At 44.0% G+C, this 18,425-nt stretch overlaps 1 protein-coding gene across 13 annotated transcripts in view; it reads right to left on the reverse strand.

Moving 5' to 3' along the window:
* Positions 1 to 18,425, reverse strand: part of PPP6R2 (protein phosphatase 6 regulatory subunit 2) — a 166,213-nt gene that overhangs the window by 12,827 nt on the left and 134,961 nt on the right. For all 13 annotated transcript variants that reach the window (XM_056797539.1, XM_056797531.1, XM_056797543.1 and 10 more), the window contains 7 exons: positions 18,089 to 18,201; positions 17,555 to 17,668; positions 14,765 to 14,891; positions 13,564 to 13,716; positions 6,190 to 6,393; positions 5,513 to 5,577; positions 1,366 to 1,481 (listed from right to left, as the gene is read on the reverse strand). In XM_056797539.1, coding sequence (XP_056653517.1) covers positions 1,366 to 1,481; positions 5,513 to 5,577; positions 6,190 to 6,393; positions 13,564 to 13,716; positions 14,765 to 14,891; positions 17,555 to 17,668; positions 18,089 to 18,201 — 892 coding nt within the window. The remainder of the gene's footprint in view (positions 1 to 1,365; positions 1,482 to 5,512; positions 5,578 to 6,189; positions 6,394 to 13,563; positions 13,717 to 14,764; positions 14,892 to 17,554; positions 17,669 to 18,088; positions 18,202 to 18,425) is intronic.

Below are 18,425 nucleotides of genomic sequence, written 5' to 3' on the forward strand. Positions count from 1 at the left end.
ATTCAAGGACAAGACATTGTTTTTTAAACCCTTACCTTCCGTCTTGGAGTCAATACTGTGTATTGGCTCCAAGGCAGAAGAGTGGTAAGGGCTAGGCAATGGGGGTCAAGTGACTTGCCCAGGGTCACACCACTGGGAAGTGTCTGAGGCCAGATTTGAACCCGGGACCTCCCATCTCTAGGCCTGGCTCTCAATCCACGGAGCTACCCAGCTGCCCCCAAGGACAAGACATTTGAAGAGGACTATGGCTTCAGAAACATAGGGACCATCTGCTCAGGCCTGGAGGGGCTGCATTGTGCATGGGGAAAGGAATAACCACACAAGCAAAATCCAACAGATCCATCTGAAGCACTTGGCTTGGTCTTTTGTTGAAGGAGCTCCTATGGCTGATCCCAGGAGGAGCAAAGGACCCCAAAAGGCCCTGTTTAGATGCCTTTCCGGGCCTCAAGCAGAAACGAGTAAACATAGCTTAGACGTTCCAAACTTTCCTTCTCAGTTTTGTTAGAGCACAACTGGACCCAACCCCCTCCGCCTCAGGGGACCTTGCTGGCAGGATGCTGCTGCTTTGCATTCCTGGGCCCAGATCTTCAAACAAGAACTTCTTGGACCTCCTCTGAGCTTTCCCATTGGTCAACATCCAGACTTGCTTAAAAACTTGGCTTCTTTCTAGGGTGAGTTATTCTTTACTACATCTTCCTTTCATTTTCATCCCAGCAGACTGGGTGCCCATCTCCCAAGGACCAGTCTAGAGATGTTGGAGTAGCCATTCCTCTCCCTTCCTTCCTCCTTCTCCTCCTCATTTTCTCTAGCATCAAACAATTCCCCTGACATGATACTGTATCTACCTAGCTATGCCCATGCTGGCTCCCCCACAAAATGGAAGGTCCCTTTTTGTTTCCGACTCCCCAGCTCCTAGCCCCAGTGTCTGGCACATGGCAGGAGCTTCAGAAACGCTTGCTGACTGACTGGACATCAGTCTCTTGCTCTCCTTCATGATGACCTAGACTGATGGCATGGGGACCTCTGGCTCATGTGTTGGTCTGGGGCTGCCCTGCTCTGGAGGTCTGTTGGCTGAACGGGGAAGCCGTGAGAAAGAATCCTGTTCAGGAGCCATCTGACTGGATGACTCCGGAAGGGATGTCCCTTCCAGTTCTGAAAGCCTAGGACTCTGGGACATATTTCAAACTTCAGGGACTGTCTTTGAGAAGAGCAAAGCTGGTCAGGAGAGGAAGGAAGCAGCTGATATGGATGTCTTTGTAATATGCTGATGGGGCCTGAGATCTAAGTGGGACTTTATTGTAGTGAAACCTAGAATTAGCCACTGGGAGTGAAAGCTTCAGGACAGTAGAAACAGGAGGCCCATACCTTTGATGAATGAGCTGATCTGAGTCTGAATGGGGCCCTTCTCCATGTTCTGGACAACAGCATTGGCTATTCGGGTGAGGTGGCCCATGTTTCCCCTCCTCATCCCGCCTTCTGCCCTACAAAGTCATCAACAGAGCCAGGGGTCAGCATGCCCACCTCTGACAAAGTAACATAAATGAAAGCTGTTATTTGTAGCAAACCTTAAGAGGCAAAGCTTTTGTTGGCCTGCTCCTCCCCCATAGCTTCAGGGCTCCTGGCTGGACCCCTGTGTCTGAGAGCAGAGGCCTCCAACCCAACTGAAAATGGCAAACAGCTCCCATGTGAGGGTTAGTATCACGGCTGGTCTCCCTCTCCTCAGCAAGCTCACTCCCAAGCAGTCTCCTCTCTTTCCCTTCCATTTCCTATCCAACCCCCTGGGGTTGTAATGCCCTCTCTCAGTGGAATCATCTTGTCAACAGTCTCCCTGCCTTCAGTCTCTTCCACCCTTCTCCAACCTGCAGACAAGGCTGGAGTCATCTTCCTAGACAACTGCCCCAATAGTGTTTCTCACTAGTCGAAGGCCATCAGGGTTTCCCAACAATAAGCCAGAAATTCCCCTCCTGAATAAAATGGAGACACTTCCCCTTCCCCTTCAGGGGAATCTTCATTGCCATGCCCACAGGGCCCCATGCACCCTCTTCCTATAACATAACAGACTCTGGCCCAAGATCTGCCCCACAGAACACCCCTCTTCCTTTGACTCAAGCTAAGGACCAATCTTCAGTAAAGCCTGCCTCTTCAAATGGGTGTCCATTACCTGTCAGTGTAGTGGATCCCACAAGGAAAGATCTGGTTCTTGGGGGATCAGGGCAGGGAGGTGTGTTTTTGCCTGGTCTGGTGCCCAAGACTAGTTGAATTGAGTGGAGTCATACCAAATAGCCACAATGGAATACTGCCATCCAGAGGCAGACGGCCCATGGGGATGACTGCCCCATGCAGGAACAGGCCATTTGGCAAGGCCTTTGCCATGTTCCAAGTGACCAAGGCAGACAAGCCTTGTCCCTCCTGGGGAGGAATGCTCACGTGTTCCCACCCTTGTTTTCCTAGTGGTCTCCTCCTGTGAATTTTAAAACTATTCCACCCTAATCACACTGTACTTTAGAAGATCTGATTTAGCTATTTCCTGATCAGTAACAATGGAGATATTTGGAATAACCAAATCAGGTCTTGGAAACTCTACATTTCTCCACCCTTCTTAGTTTAACAAGATTAGGAAGGTCTGCATCAAATTCAAGATTTAATTATCTGAGGAAATGGCCTTTAATAGACATGCAGAAAAACGGACAGACCCATTGGCTGTCCTAAGTAAAGCTAAGCGATCATTGGTACGGATGAGATGCAGGAAAGCGACGTAAAACCATCCATAGAAGACACGCCACTTCCTCTCTCTTCCTCTTTCCCTGGAGAGGCGACTCTGGCTGGCAGTAGGTTAGGTGTTCTGACATCTTGGAATGGTGGCAGTTATTTGTCTGGGGGTTGGTGGTGGATTTTTCCCTTGAGCTGATTCAGGTTTGGGCATCTTGGCTGAGCCCCTTTGGAGGTCAGGCTGATTCTTTCCTCCTTCACACTCAAACCTTACTTTCTAGATCTCTAATCTTCCCACCCAGTACTAGCCCCTTCCTTCTTCCTTCTTCTTAATCTCCTCTACTATATCAATTAAATCACCATAAAATTTCCAACTGAGTTTGGGTGTTTCATTAGGATTTTATAAATAAAATCCTTGGTGACCAAATATAATTATTACATTCAGTCTCAACCATAATTTTAACCTTTACACTTCTCCATAGTAATCTCTTTGGCTCAGAAAAGGAATGATGCTGAAAGTCAAGCCTCAAAGCAAAGGCAGAGGAAGAGAATAAAAGCAGCAACTGCTGCACACCTCTGGGCCTGGGCACTGGGGAAGAAACTGCGGTGAATGAAGCAAGCATAAGAAAGGCCTGACTCCACCATGAGTGAGGGAGAAAATACTCTGCTGGGCCAAGGGGATGGCTCAGCTTCCTCCTGTTTCCTTTATACTCCAATGACCACATCTAGGAGAAGGAGAGATGGGGCTCATCTCTTCTCAGGCCTAAGCCTGTGGAACCCAAGGAACTTCTCTGAAAGACAATGGGGCTCCCTGAAGACAGACTGGGGACAATGGCTGCTGCTGGAACACGTTGGCAGGGTCCTCGACTGCTTCTTGCCAGTGAGTTGGTGACACCACCAAAGACCACTCTGCCCCCAATTCTTTCCAGCATTTGCTAGCACTGGGACAAAGGAAAGGAGATTCCTGACAGCTTTAGGGAAACCTAGATGCATTCATCAGGAAAATCTAAGACCCTTTCAGAATGCCCTTGATTATTGCTTTTCCTCTAAAGCCAAGAGCAATCTAGGCAGGACTACTCCTTCTAGGAAAAACTTCAGTATGTGGCTGCAGAGTCCTCAGATTCAATGGCATCTCAAAGTCCAATTCCTCTTATCCCCAGCTTCCCCATTTCTGTTATTCCCCTGACTACTCAAGGCTAAAACCTTGAAATTGATACCTTTTTTTTTCTTAAACTTTTCCCTTCCATTTTAGAGTCAATACTCTATATTGGTTCCAAGGCAGAAGATAGGTTAAGTGCTAAGCAGTGGAAGGTAAGTAACTTGCCCAGAATCACACAGCTAGGAAGTGTCTGAGATCACAATTGAACCCAGAACACCCTGTCTCTAGGCCTGCCTGGCTCTATCTACTGAGCCACCTGGAAGGCCCCCTTGGACTTCTCTCTTTCCTTTCCCACACCCATTTGTCTAAGTCCTTTCAGTTTGTCCCTTTCCCCATCTCTAGCATTCTCCTGGCACTAAGTCCAGACTGTCAAAGGGCCTCATGCTCTCTCTGGTGCCAGGGTCTCCTCCTTCAATCTGTCCTACATTTCATTAATAGGCAGATAATTCTTGTACACAGCACCCTCCTGACATACCCTAACTGGGATCCATCTCCAACCACATCGCCTCCTCCTTCTGCCCTCCATGCTGGTCAAACAAGTTGATTCACTGGCCCATCCCAATGCCTGGGCACACTGCCCCCAAACCTCTGCATGTGATGAGTCTCTCTGTTCCGGTCCCTTTTTCTGTCTGGTTCAAATCCCACCTTCTCCTCAAACCTTTCCCCATCATCCCCATCTCAGCCTTTTGTGACTGCTCCTCTCTAACATTTACTGCTGTACATGTACCTCAACTTCAACACTTGTCTGCCACCTCATTAAAAAAAGAATGAATCGCACTCTATGTCTTGTTTCCCAAGCTGGAGCACAAGGCCCAAGTTTCCCCGGCCTCAGTACACCCTCAAGAGCTGTTTGCCAATAAGGGCCAGGATGCTTCGGTTTCATTGACACAAGGGAACAAGCTAAACCAGTGATGGTGACCCCATTCCATGCCCCCCCTGTGTGCAGTATCCCCCCTCTCTCTTTAAGGGATTGGGAACCTGGCTCCTAGCCGGCTTGTGCCCAAGGGAAGTCGCCTCTAGTTGTCACAGGGACCCGCCCCTGCATCTAGCCACACTGAGGGAGCTGCTGTCAGGCTTTGCTCAGCTGGGAAGGTGGAAGAAGGCTGGAGGGGAGGTGGCTCAGAGACCAAGTCCCACTCCTGCATTTGAGGGCAGCCTGGAGGGAAGCCATATTGAACCTGCTCCTGAATTCAGCCCAGCCTGCCTACTGGGCTGCGATTAGGGATGGGAGCAGGTGACAAAGGGAGTGCAGTTAGCTTTGGGGGGGGGGGGCAGCTGGTGGGGAGGGAAGAAAGGAAGAAAGTAGAGATCTTTTAGGGGGTGGGGCCAGGCCCAGTAGAGGGAGAGGAGACCCACTCCTGCCCACTTGTGACCCCTAGTCCCAGACAGGGGAGAGAGAAAGGGAGGGGAAGTAGCCTGAGCCCTCCACTCGGGGGAGGAAGTAAGTGCAGAGGGGTGGGGAGGGCATGGCATGTATGCCCACTGAGAGGTCTCTGCATGCTGTCTTTGGCAAATGTGCCAAAGGTTTGTCATCACAGAGCTAAGCTTTCCCACTTCCTCCCCAGCACAGTCCCTCTGAGGACAAGGTGAGCATGATAATAAGGCTCTAAATACGTGCCCCCATGTGGCCCAGCAGGCCCTTACTGGATTCTGTCATTGGCTTCCCAGGCATCCAAGATCCTTTGTACCAAGCAGCACTTCTGAAACAGCTAGAGGGAGAGAGAGAAGAAAGCTACTTTAGATTTTGACCAAGGTAGTTTCAAATGGCTGCTTGTCTTTGCCTGGCTTTTAACCCCTCTGAGTGTTTGAGGCCTTCCTGGTTCTGGTTCTTTCTCTGTGAAGGGCACTTACTATCTCATTATATTGGCTCCAGGAATGAGAAGTGTGGCTAGGACCTTGGGGAAGGCTTCTTGACAAATGTTTCCTGCCTCTTCCTGTAGCTTAGGCCCATAATCCCTCAGGACAGTGAGTCATCTGGCGAACTCCCATCTCCAGACTTTCCAGTCTGATGCAAAGGCCAGAGCCCAATGTCCTGCCTAGCTCTTTGACAGACAGGTCACTAGGTCATGTCTGGACCTATCCCCCCCTCTGTGCCACTCTCATGGGGGCAGAGGCACTGTTCAATGTACATAGGATAAAGCAATGTGCCCAGTCTCCAGAGTGCCTTTCCTAGAGAATCTGTGGGAGCTCAGAAGGGTCTCCACTTGCTGCAGGAGACGACAAGCTACATCGATGCCCTCACCTCTGATGTGGCCTTTACTCAAGGCAATAAAGGCCTCCCCAGAGGCTGAAAGAAGCCATGCAGTGGCATCTGGACTTACATGTGTCACCATAACATTTTCAGAGGTCACCTCTGCACACTCAGTTTTTTCCAAGCTTCCGTTTCCGTTAGGCAGATCCTCTCGGGAATCAGCTTCCTTAGTTAACATTCCTCCTTCCCGGGCAGAGTGAGACAGAATAGCTGCGACGCACAGCTCCACTTGGAAATGCAGAAAGTTATTCCAGGTGAACTTAAAAAACAAGTCCTAAAGCAAAAAGAGACATGGAATAGTCACTTAGACATCTCCAGGGCAGTCCCTGGGCACCCTTGCAGGAGCCTGACATGCACTCAACACATAAGGGTACATGGTCAACCTTGGCCAAGGTTGCTCTCAAACCCTGCCATCCCTTAGATGGAAGAGGGCAACTTTCTGACTACCAACCCCCCAGGGTGGAGAATGGCCAAATCCAAAGGCCTTTTCTCAGTACTCTTTCTCCTGGACCTCACAGTACTCCAACCTCTGTTGGCCACCCTCTTCTGGTAGATGTTTTTCCAGATATTACTCAGTCCTGGTTCCCCTCCTTCTTCTCTAGGTCCTTGTCTAGATTTTCACTCAAGTCTTTTCTGCTAACTGTAAGTGTACCCCAAGGTTCTGCCCTGAGTCCCCTTCTCTTCACCCTCTATTCTATTTCACTTGGTATTTCATCAGCTTCTACAGAGGCTATAACCATCTCTTATGCAGATGATTCTCAGATGGGGCTGTCCAGCCCAACCTCAATCCAGCTGCTTGCCTTAGACTGACTGTCCCAAATATATCTGAAACTCAACCATGACCAGAAGTAAAGTCCTCAATCCTTCCTCCCAGCCACCAGAGTTAGAAATCTAGCTGTTAGCCTCAAATGCTCCCTCTGTCTCACTCCACACATCCATCAGGGCCAAGCTCTGTTACTTCTGCCTTCATAGCATTCCTTGTGTACTTCCCCCTCCTCAATTCTGACCATGTCTTCACTTTGGTGAAGACCCTCTTCCCCTCCAAACTATTCAGTAGGTCTGGGCTGGTCTCCCTGTTCCAAATCTCTCCCCTCCAGGCCATCTTCCACTCAGCTATGTTCCCCAAGCTCAGATCTCACCATACCACCTTCCCTAGTTGATAAGTTATTTTGACCCCTTATTTTCTTCAAGATCAAGATCTAAAGTTCTTGGCTTGTTTTTTAAAGCCCTGCTCCCTTTTCCAGGCTTCTTATGCTTCATATTCCAATCCCCACTTATTCTACAATTCAGTGACACTGGCCTCCTGGCTGTTCCCCCATCTCTGACTAGGATTTTTTGCTGGCTGTTCTTCATGCTTGAAAGTCTCTTTCTCTATGTTAACTTCCTTCCAACCACTTTCACCAAGAAGCTTTTCCCAGTTCTCCTTAACCTTAGCACCTTCCCTCTGAGATCATCTCCAGTTGAAACTGTCCAAATCGTGTTTGCACATGCTTTCTCCCCCATCAGACTAGGAGCTCCTGGAGGGCAGGGAATGTCTCTTCCCCTTTTTGTGTATTGAGCTTAGCACAATACCTGGCACATAGAAGGCACTTAATAAAGGCTTATTGCCTTAACTTGGCAGGGAAGAGAGAATTCTGCTCTTGGCTAGATAATCACATTTTTCCTTGCTACAGTGAATCTGATGCTACAGGACCAATCCCTTGAAATGTCTTTGGATCCCTAAGGTGAGCTCATGCCTCAGGGACAGATAGTACAAAGCAGGTCATACAAGGGGACTCTGGCTTTATTTAAGCCAGGCCCTTTCTAATCCCTGTTAGATGACCTCAACCCACCAGTCCTCATAGAAAATGTATCATTCTTTTTTACCACATATCCTGGCACTTAACTATAGTCTCATTTTATTCCCTAATTAGTTCCTTTGTCCTGTCTTCCCAACTAGACAGCAAGCATGCTAAGACAGTAACAATGCTAACCAGAACATGACTGAGAGCTTGGAAGAGAGAAAGACATGTAAGCAGCCAAAAGTAAGCCATGAAATCAGGCCCCTTTATTCGCGAGGGGCTCCACCGTGGTCTATTAAACTGTTTCCTCTTGGCATATGCTCATTTTTTTCCCTCTCAAACCTTTATCTTCTGTCTTAGTAGCAAGGGTAAGAAAGAAGAGCAGAAAGAGTCAAGTGACTTTCTCAGGTTCACATAGTTAGGAAATATCTGAAGTCAGATTTGAATGCAAATACTCCCTATACTAGGTCTGGTGCTCTCTCCACTGTGCCATCTAGTTGCCCCTTAGCAAATACTCTTTTTTTTTAAAGGTTTACTTTTCTATTTTAGTAACAACTCTAAGACAGAAGGGCAAGCAAGGGCCAGGCAAATGGAGTTAAATAAGTAAGGGTCTGAGGTCAGATCTAAAGCCAGGTCCTCCTGGCTCCAGGGTGGGACTCTATCCACTGTGCCACCTAGCTGCCTTGTGCATAATTGTTATAAGGATTTTGTTTTCCTTTTTGGGGGGGGAGGGGAGGTGGAGGAGGTGATGGAGAGGGATTAAAAAACCAAAAGCTTGATAATTAAAAAGGGAAAAAGACTCAGATGTTTTGATGGACTACAAGCTTAACATGACATGGAGGAAAAGAAAGCCAGTTTTCTCTTCAGTTGTATTCTCAGAAGCACTATGGACAATGAGGGAGAAGGGGAAAGCTCCTTGAGGACAAAGGCTATTTCTTTATAACCTTCAAAAAATACTTACATAGTGTTTTGCATACCGTAAGTATTTAATAAATGTTGACTTGACTTGAAAGAAACAATAATTCTACCATTTTCACCCTAGTCAGTCCCTAGCAAGTATCAGGGCCAGATCTGAGGAAAAACAATAAGAAATGGAAGCATGCCCAGAGAAGGGGGACCAGGATGGTGAGGAGACTAGAAACCAAGTCAAAAGAGAAATGCTCAAAGGGATTTGTCAGTGTTTAGGCTGGAAAATTTTCCTGGAAACTGTTCTTGTATATCACAAAGAGTATCATTTGGATAAGAGATCAGGATAGCTTTCCTCAATCCCAGAAGAAAGAATATTAATGGGTGCAAGTTGTAGAAGCCATTCTAATGCCATTCTAATCCCCCAAATGGGTTGGGTTTTATGGCAAAAAATAGGTATAGATCATTATCTCTCACCAAGATAAGGCCACAATGTGTATATGATTTAGACATAAAGGTAATATTATAAGTAAATTAGGGGAACATAGAATAGTTTACATGTCAGATCTATGGAGAAGAGAAGAATTTATAATCGAACAAGAAATAGAGATGAAAGGGGATTTTTATTCCCTTTGTCTATTTTAATTAATCAATCAGGAACTTAAAGTATCCCTACTAAACACTTAGTAAGTCACTAACAAAGAAAGTTTACCCCCTAAAAGGCCACAAGCACTGCCCCCTACCCCCACCCCACCTGGGCAGTGCTAGGCAAATTGAAATACTGTGATTCCTGAGATGTGACAAGGAGAGCTGATGGGCAGAGAAAATTGTATGTAAGTGGGAGCCTGAGAGAGATTTGGTTCTTCATTCTTGGCAGCTCTTAGCCTCAGAAGCAGGAGTTCTGGTGGGATTCTTGGAAGTCTTGGCCTTGTGTGCGCTGAAGGTTCTCAACAGTTTTCAGCATCTTTTGGCTCTTCGGATTTCAGCTTCCAGCATTGTAGACTTGGCCTGAAGAGGGATGCTTACTCTGGTGAGACTCTTGCCTCCTTGGAATGAGAGACTGCCCTTTAGAGCTCAGCCTCTTTGGTGTTGTTTTTTGGTTGTTGTAAAGCCTGACTGGAGACACTCTTGTGGACTGGTGAGATTCAGATTCAGATTTATGGTCTAGAGGCACTAGGACTTAGGGTATTTTTAGCTAAGCAATATTTTCTACCTCCTTTCTATATTTCTCACTTTAATATCTCTCTCTTGCTGTAAATAAAGCTATTAAACAGCCTACTGACTCATAGTTTAACTTTAATTCTTATAAAGAGTGACAATTTTAAAAATTCTTATATTAGTCAAACCCATTTTAGTTATTACAGAGAATATAATAAGCTGTAAAATAAATAATTTTGATTATATTAAATTAAAAAGGGTTTGTACAAACAAAACCAATGCAACCAAGATTAGAAGGAAAGCAAAAAATTAGAAAAAATGTTTATAACAAAAACTTCTGACAAAGGTCTAATTTCTCAAATTTATGAGGAACTAAGTCAATTGTACAAGAAACCAAGCTATTCCCCAATTGAGAAATGGTCAAGGGACATGAATAGTTAGTTTTCAGACTAAGAAATCAAAACTATCAATAAGCACATGAAAAAGTGTTCTAAATTGTTCCTAATTCGAGAAATGAAAATCAAAACAACTCTGAGGTACCACCTCACACCTAGCAGTTTGGCCAATATGACAGTAAAGGAAAATAATAAATGCTGGAGGAGTTGTGGCAAAATAGGGATACTAATGCATTGCTGAAGGCAATTTGGGATTATGCCCAAAGGGCTTTAAAAGATTGCATGCCATGCAGTGATCCTGAACAACTTGGAGGGATCTATGAGAAAGAACACTATCCACATTCAGAGGAAAAACTATGGGAGTAGAAACCCAGAAGAAACACAACTGCTTGATCACATGGGTCAAGGGGGATATGATTGGGGATAAAGACTCTAAATGATGATCCTAGTGCAAATATCAACAACATGGAAATGGGTTTTGACCAAGGTGTGAACTTTAAATTACTCCACCCTACTTAGATCTTACTTTATGGAGAAGATGAAATTGTAATCTCCTGACTGAACAATGAAGGTACTTAGTTCTTACTTTATAGTGAAGCTAGAACTTTAAGCTAAGTCTATTTTAGGATCTTAATACAAAGTGTTAAGTAACTATAAAGGGTAAATTAATCAGAAAACGGTTAAGTAATTAACAAAAGGTGAACTTAACAAAGAAGTGTTAAGTAAGTCAAAAGATATAATCTAATCAAAGAAGATGAGAACTAAAGAATGGGCAGTCCTGGAGAAAAGCCTCTGATGTGACTGGTAGATGTAAAAATTTGGAGGAGGGGACACAAGAGTAAAAGATCTATATATTTCATGTCACCTCCTCTCTCCGGGACCTTAGGCGGCGGAGAGGTGGCTGTTGGCAGCGTGCTGGGCCTTTCAGCATTTTGGCATGGCTATAGCTATTGTCCGGTTCGGTGATGAATTTCTGGCTGAGTTTTTCTCCTTTACTTTCCAACTTAGAAGTCTCTAATCTTCTTCAGAGACCTAGTGGGAGAGATCTTGAACTCCCCTGGCACAGGCCAGGCAGGAGAAATCCTATACATTCTTCCCTCTTTCTCCTTAAATCCTTCCCTCTATATTAATTAAAATTACCATAAATTTCCAGACTGACTTGGGTATTTTATTCGGGATTTTTTCCCTGGCGACCAATTAATTTAGATTTTAAGTCACAACCCTAAAATTATCTCTACAAAGGACACATGTAATACCCAGTGGAATTGCGTGTCAGCTACAGGAAGGGTGGGGGGAGGAAAAGAAGGGAAAGAATATGATTCTTGTAACCAAGGAATAATGTTCTAAATTGACTAAGTAAATTAAAGAAATAAAAAAATAATTAAAAAAAAAGATTGCATGCCCTTTGATCCAGCAATACTACTACTGGGTTTGTATCCCAAAGAGATAGTAATGAAAAATGTTTGTACAAAAATATTTATGGCCTCACTCTTTGTGGTGGCAAAAAATTAGAAACTGAAGGGGTGTTCCTTATTTGGGGAATGGCTGAACAAGTTGTGGTATATGATGGTGATAGAATACAAGAACATCAATGAAGTGATGCAGAGTAAAATGAGAAGAACCCAGAGAACACTGTACACAGAAAGTGAAACATTATGGAACTATCCAATGTAATGAACTTTATTACTAGTAGCAATACAATGATCCAAGACATTCCTGAGGGACTTATGAGAAAGAATGCTATCCACATTGAGGGAAAGAACTGTGGGAGTAGAAACCCAGAAGAAAAACATACGACATCACTTATCACTTGTTTATATGGGTATATGAGTTGGGGTTTTGGTTTTAAAAGATGACTCTGTTACAAAAATGAATAACATTTGTATAACCCAATGGAATTGTTGGCTCTGGGAAAAGGGATGGAAAGAAAATGAATCATGTAAACATGAAGAAATTTTTTTTTAAGTAATAAAAACTTAAGATGCAAAACAAAAAACAAACAAAAACCAATGTGACCAAGATTAGAAGGGAAGCAATAAACTGGGGGAAAAATTTTTATAATGAATTTCTCTGATCAAGGTCTCATTTCTCAAATGTATAAAGAACTAAGTCAGATTGATAAGACTACAAGTCATTCTTCAATTGACAAATGGTCAAAGGATATGAATAAGCAGTTTTCAAAGACACCAATAATCATATAAAAATCTTTTAAATCCCTCTTGACTAGAGAAATGCAAATTAAAACCACTCTGAGGTACCACCTCATCCCTATCAGAACGGGCAATGTGATGTGGCAAAATTGGGATACTAACACATGGTTGGTGGAGTTGTGAACTGATCTAACTATTCCAGAGGGGAATTTAGAATTGTGCCCCAAAGGCTATAAAACTCTTTGATCCAAAAATACTACTATTAGCTCTATATCCCAGAAAGATTAAAAAAAAGGGGGGGGGGGGAGAACGTACTTTTACAGAAATATTTATAGGTACTCTTTTTGTGATGGCAAAGAATTGGAAATTGAAGGGATGTCCATCAATTGGGGAATGGCTGAACAAATTATGGTATCTGTTGGTGATGGAATACTATAGTGCTATAAGGAATGATGAATAAGATGATTTCGGAAAGAGCTGGAAAGACCTTCATGGACTGATGCAGAATGAAATAAGCAGAACCAGGAAAACATTGTACATAATAACAGCAATACTGTGGAAAATCAACTATGATAGATTTAACTACTGTCAGCAATACAATGATCCAGGACAGTTCTGAGGGACTTAGGACAGAGAATGCTATCCACCTCCAGAGAAAGAACTGTTGGAGTCAGAATGCAGATGAAAGCATTTGATTGTTCACTTGTTTATTTGGGTATATGATTTGGGGTTTTGGTTTTATAAAATTATTCACTTACAAAAATGAACAATATGGAAATTGTGTTTTGCATGATAATACATGTAAAATCCAGATCAAATCAGGAAGGAGGAGATAAATTCAATCATATAACTTAAGAAAACTTGTGTGGAAATTCAATATTACATATAATTGGATAAAAATTAAAAAATTAAAAAAAAAATAAGTATAGCCAAATGGATTAGGCTGCCTTTGCAAATAGTGTTTTCTGGATCTCTGGGGTAAATGTCTACAGAGAAGGAATGGAGCTGAGGGGATTTCTGCTCCAGGGCTTTAAGGCACTAGGATTCTACTTACAAGTAGCAAGTCCATTGTGTTGAGCCGACACAACTCTTGGTTAATACTGGGTGTGTTGGTATGCAGCAAGGCAGCAATCAGACGGGCCCCATGAAGTCGAGCATTTCCCAGAGGTTCCTCCAGGATGCCAATGGTAGTCAGGATGGACATTTTCTGAAAAATAGGAAATACAACTTGGTATGTGTATGCCTCTCTTTAGCGAAGGCCCACAAGCTAGGCTGTTACTTCCTGAGCAGGGATACCATCTTCATTTCTGTCTCCTGATCAGTACCCACCTACCAAGTAAGAAATGGAGGCCAGGCCAGACAGGTAGTGCTCAAACCAGCATCTGGAGCTCATAGCTCTGAGCTGCCAGGATAGGGAGGGGAATGACGATTTACTAAGCACCTATTATGTTCCAGGCAATATGCTTTACAAAGATTCTCATTTGGGCCTCAAAACAACCCTGGGATGCAGGAGCTTTTATTATACCCATTTTACAGTTGAGGAAAACAAGGCAGGGGAAGTTAAGTGCTCATACTTCTGGCCACATTTGAACTCGAGTCTTCCTGACCCAAGCACTTTCTCCACTCTACTGCCTAGCTGCCTTTCCCTTAGCTGTAGCCAGGATCAGATTCCAGACCAAAGGGAAAAGGAGAGCAATCAGTGGGTTGTAAAGGCTAGGTCCTATTCAGAAGAGATGGTTGTTTCTCGGGACCCAAACTCTACACTATTAGTGTAGGCGAGATGACTGAAAACCATGCCACACTAAATGAATGAAGACTGCCATTTACTTAAACTGGACTTGGACAGGATTTCTGATTCTCTCTTCTTTAATTAAAACATCAGTCTCTCCATTTCAGTCCCATGTGGCCCATGCACAGCCCTTAGGGCAGCTGAGCCTCTTAAATAGGATTCCTTCCTTTTAGTAACTGGGATGACATTCAGCAGTCATCTTCTCAACAGGTAGCTTTCCAGACTCTCACTCTGGAAACTATGAAGCCCAGTTCCCCCTGTCTCTCCTGAATTCCTACAGTTACTGAAGGGACAGTTGAAAAGAATCCGGGGGAGGTCCTTCACCCAGTGTGTCCAATCACCCATGGCAATCTCATGGCTGTTGGTCTCGCTCCTGTATTTTGTCTTCCCCACAATTCCTGGAACAGTGTTATGCCCATGATTTAGGGGGATGGTAACCATCAGCCAGCTGCTCAAAGGCACTTACCTTTGGAGGGGTGAGAAGAAGCTGGTGAAAGTCTTTCAGCCATGGCTCAATACCATGTAATATGCTGCTATTGACAGTGTAAGACCTTTCAAATCCCTGAGAGAAGGAGTCCACCAGGCCCTCCACCCTGCAGATTTCAGAAAGGAAAGAAGCAGACCATGCTACTCAACGTTCACACGTCTTCCTTTGCTCAATCTCAAAGATTTCCACTTCTCAAAAGAACTGTCACTCTAGAAATTTCCCAATCTCTTCTGGGGAAGGAGGAAGCTAGACTTCCATGATCAGCCCCTAGAGGCACTTTTCAACACCTCAGCCTCTGCTCCTTCTGTCAGTTTTCCTGCCTGGGAGAAGCACTGTGAGAGTCCGAGGGAATACTGACACCACTACTCTATAGCCTTCTGTGTGAAGAAGTACTTCCCCTAATCCTTCCTAGGAGGCTCTAGAGCAGAAACACTGTCTATACAGTAAAGTCTGTGCCCACCCCATTCCCTCCCAAAGCTTCAGGGTTGGCCTTGACCATGTTCCCCATGAAGGCTCCTGACAAAAACAACTTGGTACAGGCCTTTGGAAGGGCATCAGTGTGCTAACTCCTTAACCATCCATGGCATAAAAGAAAGGCAGTCACTGATAACTTTGTCCATTTAGGCAGAGACCTTCTGGGTTTCCTTTTACAACATGACTAATAGAGAAATATGTTTTAAATTACTTCACAGGTATAAACTGTATCAGATTGCTTGCCATACGGTAGGGGAAAAGGGAAGGAAGGTAGGAGAGAATGTGGAAGTTTTTTTAGTTAATGTTAAGAATTGCTTTTACATATGATTAAAAAACTAAAATATAATAATAATTAATAGAGACTGTCTCTCTGGAGGGGAAACCCATGAAATCCTGGAAGACTTTGGCCACCCAAATACAATAAAGTTGCCTACTGCAAATCTTTTCTTTTCTTTTTTTCAAAAATATCCTGGGGTAAGCTGGGTGGTTCAGTGGATAAAAAGCCAGGCCTAGAGAAGGGAGGTCCTGGGTTCAAAGCTGACCTAGGACACTTTCTAGTTGTGTGACCCTGGGCAAATTTATTAACCCCCATTGCCTATCCTTTACCACTCTTCTGCTTTGGAACCAATACACAGTATTGATTCTAAGACAAAAAGTAAGCATTTATTAAAAAAAATTAAAAATTAAACTCTCTTAGAATTGATATTAAGTATCGGTTCCAAGGCAGAAGAGCAGTAAGAGCTAGGCAACTAGGGTTAAGTGCCTTGCCCAGAGTCATCACACAGCTAGGAAGCAGATAAATCTTTTCAATGGATGGTCTCAGAATCTTTACCCTTCTTTAAGACTGGTCTCGGGTGCCATTCCTTCCATGAAGCCTTCCTAGACTCTCTAACCACACCAAAGGTAGTGTTGTTTCTTCTAAATTACCCTAGATTTGCTAATCTATGTACATGTTGTTATCATCCTGGTAGAAGGCTGTCTTCTTTTTGGATGTCAAGCACCCATAGTACCTTGCCCACAGTGGCACTTAAATGTCTGCTGAACCAAATGAGACATAATTTTAAGATGAGTGCATATCGGCAATAAGAGGTAAGCTGAAATATATGGAAGAAGGTAAAATTCTATTGGAAAGTAAAATGGGGGCTGCAGAGGGAGAGGACAAGGGAGGAGCTTGTACAAGCATTCAATCAGTAGAACCCTAACAAAATTGGTCTTTATGCTCCCCAGAATTTACAGAATCTAGGATTTAGAAGGCACTTTGAGGTCCTGGGATTCAGTTTCATCCAGTCCCTAGCCAGTTCATGACTGTCCTCGATAGCATTCCTAACAAGTAGTCATTTTGCCTCTGTTTGAGCTCCTGACAGGAACAGTACCCTCCATGTTCGGATGATCTGAATTATTAGAATTATTTCTTCTTAAAAAATAGATTTTATTGATCTTTTTCTTTAGCTTGGCATTCTCCCTTTCCAGAGAGTCATCCTGTATAACAAAGTGGGGAAAATCAGCAAAACCAGACAGTCCACTGAAAAAGTCTGACAGTCTGTAATACTGGGCTTCCATGGAGCCCCACACTCTGATGAGAAGCAAGTGCCTTCTCCTATTTCTTCTTTGAAAGAGAGCTTGTTCTGTACCGTTCCCTTTTGGGTGTTTTGTTCTTTCCATTCCCATTCTTGCCATCACTTTGCAATGGGGTCCTAGGCTCTTGCTCTCCCTCTCTTTTTTTCCCCCTTAAATCTTCCATCCTAGAATCAAAACTGTGTAGTATAGTAGTTCAAGAGAGGAACAGTAAGGACTGGGCAATGGTGGTTAAGTGTCTTGCTCAGGGTCACAAAGCTAGGAAGTGTCTGAGGCCACATTTGAACCCAAGCCATCCTGCCTCTGGGACTGGATCTCAATCCACTGAGCCACCTACCTAGCTGCTCTCCCTGCCCCTGACTTTATAGCTGATCCTTGAACTCACACTCCTTCTCTCTTCTCCATGCCTTTGCATTGGCTGTACCACACTCTTAGACTGATCATCAACCTCATTCCAGTCTCCTGGCTGCTAGGGCCTCTCATCCTAGGTTACCCTTGTGTGTATTTTACATATACTTTACATATACTCTTATTTGTAAATGTAAACTCCTCAAAGACAGTGCCGGGCACATAGTAGAGCATAAATACATAAATGCTTCTTAACTTACTGATTGAATGTTGGTAGTATAATAAGCAAAATGAATCCAAACTTCTCAGATCCTAGATAAGTGCTACAGTCAGATGTTATACAAAGGCATTTCTTTTAAGGAAATGACTTACCCAGATCTCCTTGTTTCCAACAATGTCAGTAAAATCTGAGTGCCATTGACTAAACAGTTTTCAGTCACATCCCCATCAAACATGTTCTTTAGAAGCTGCTCCACACATTCCTGTCTGTTAAATAGACACCTGAGTTACTGTCAAGGGAAATGAAAATGCATGAAATTCATCTTGGGCATTCTAAGGGGAGGCGGGGGGGGGGGGCGGGGGGCGGGGAGAAAAGGTGTTTCCCCACTCCCTAGAGAAAACATAATTGAAATTCCCACTAAAGTCAGAATGAAAGGGAACTGGTGATGCTAAGTTATGTCAAATGTACAACAAAAATAGCAGGAAACCCTGGAGGACATCCTGCTGCATTTACTTTAGCAGAATGTCAGGCATGAAGGTAGTTATCAGTCCATTCTGAAAACTGCCCTGACTGACAGCCTGAAGACAAAAATGAACTGAAACCAAAGCCCACATTCCAATGTTCTCTAAATCTGGCAGGACCCAGCTGACCTGGTATTGTAAGCCATGGTGTTAATGGGTACTCACGACTCCAAGGCTGTGAGGAGAGGATCAGGCTCAGAGATCTCTTGCGTCTGACTGCCCTGGTCTCTGCTGAGTCGGATAATATCACATAGAGTCTGAGAAGCATTTGATTGTCTCTGAGAATAATCACAAACGACAAAAATCATCCCATTAGACTCAAAGAGGATTCCTACTCAGAATAAAGATGCTTGTGTAATAGGATAGATGAAACCCCATATTCATCACACTCCTCCTTTACTGTTTACATCTATAAAGATAAAACAAAGGGGAGAAGCTAGGTGGCTCAGTGGATTGAAAGTCAGGCCTAAAGTACAGTGAGTAAATTCTTAATTAACTAAAT

This window comes from Monodelphis domestica, chromosome 5 (assembly GCF_027887165.1).
Source record: "Monodelphis domestica isolate mMonDom1 chromosome 5, mMonDom1.pri, whole genome shotgun sequence".
Classification (NCBI taxonomy): domain Eukaryota; kingdom Metazoa; phylum Chordata; class Mammalia; order Didelphimorphia; family Didelphidae; genus Monodelphis; species Monodelphis domestica.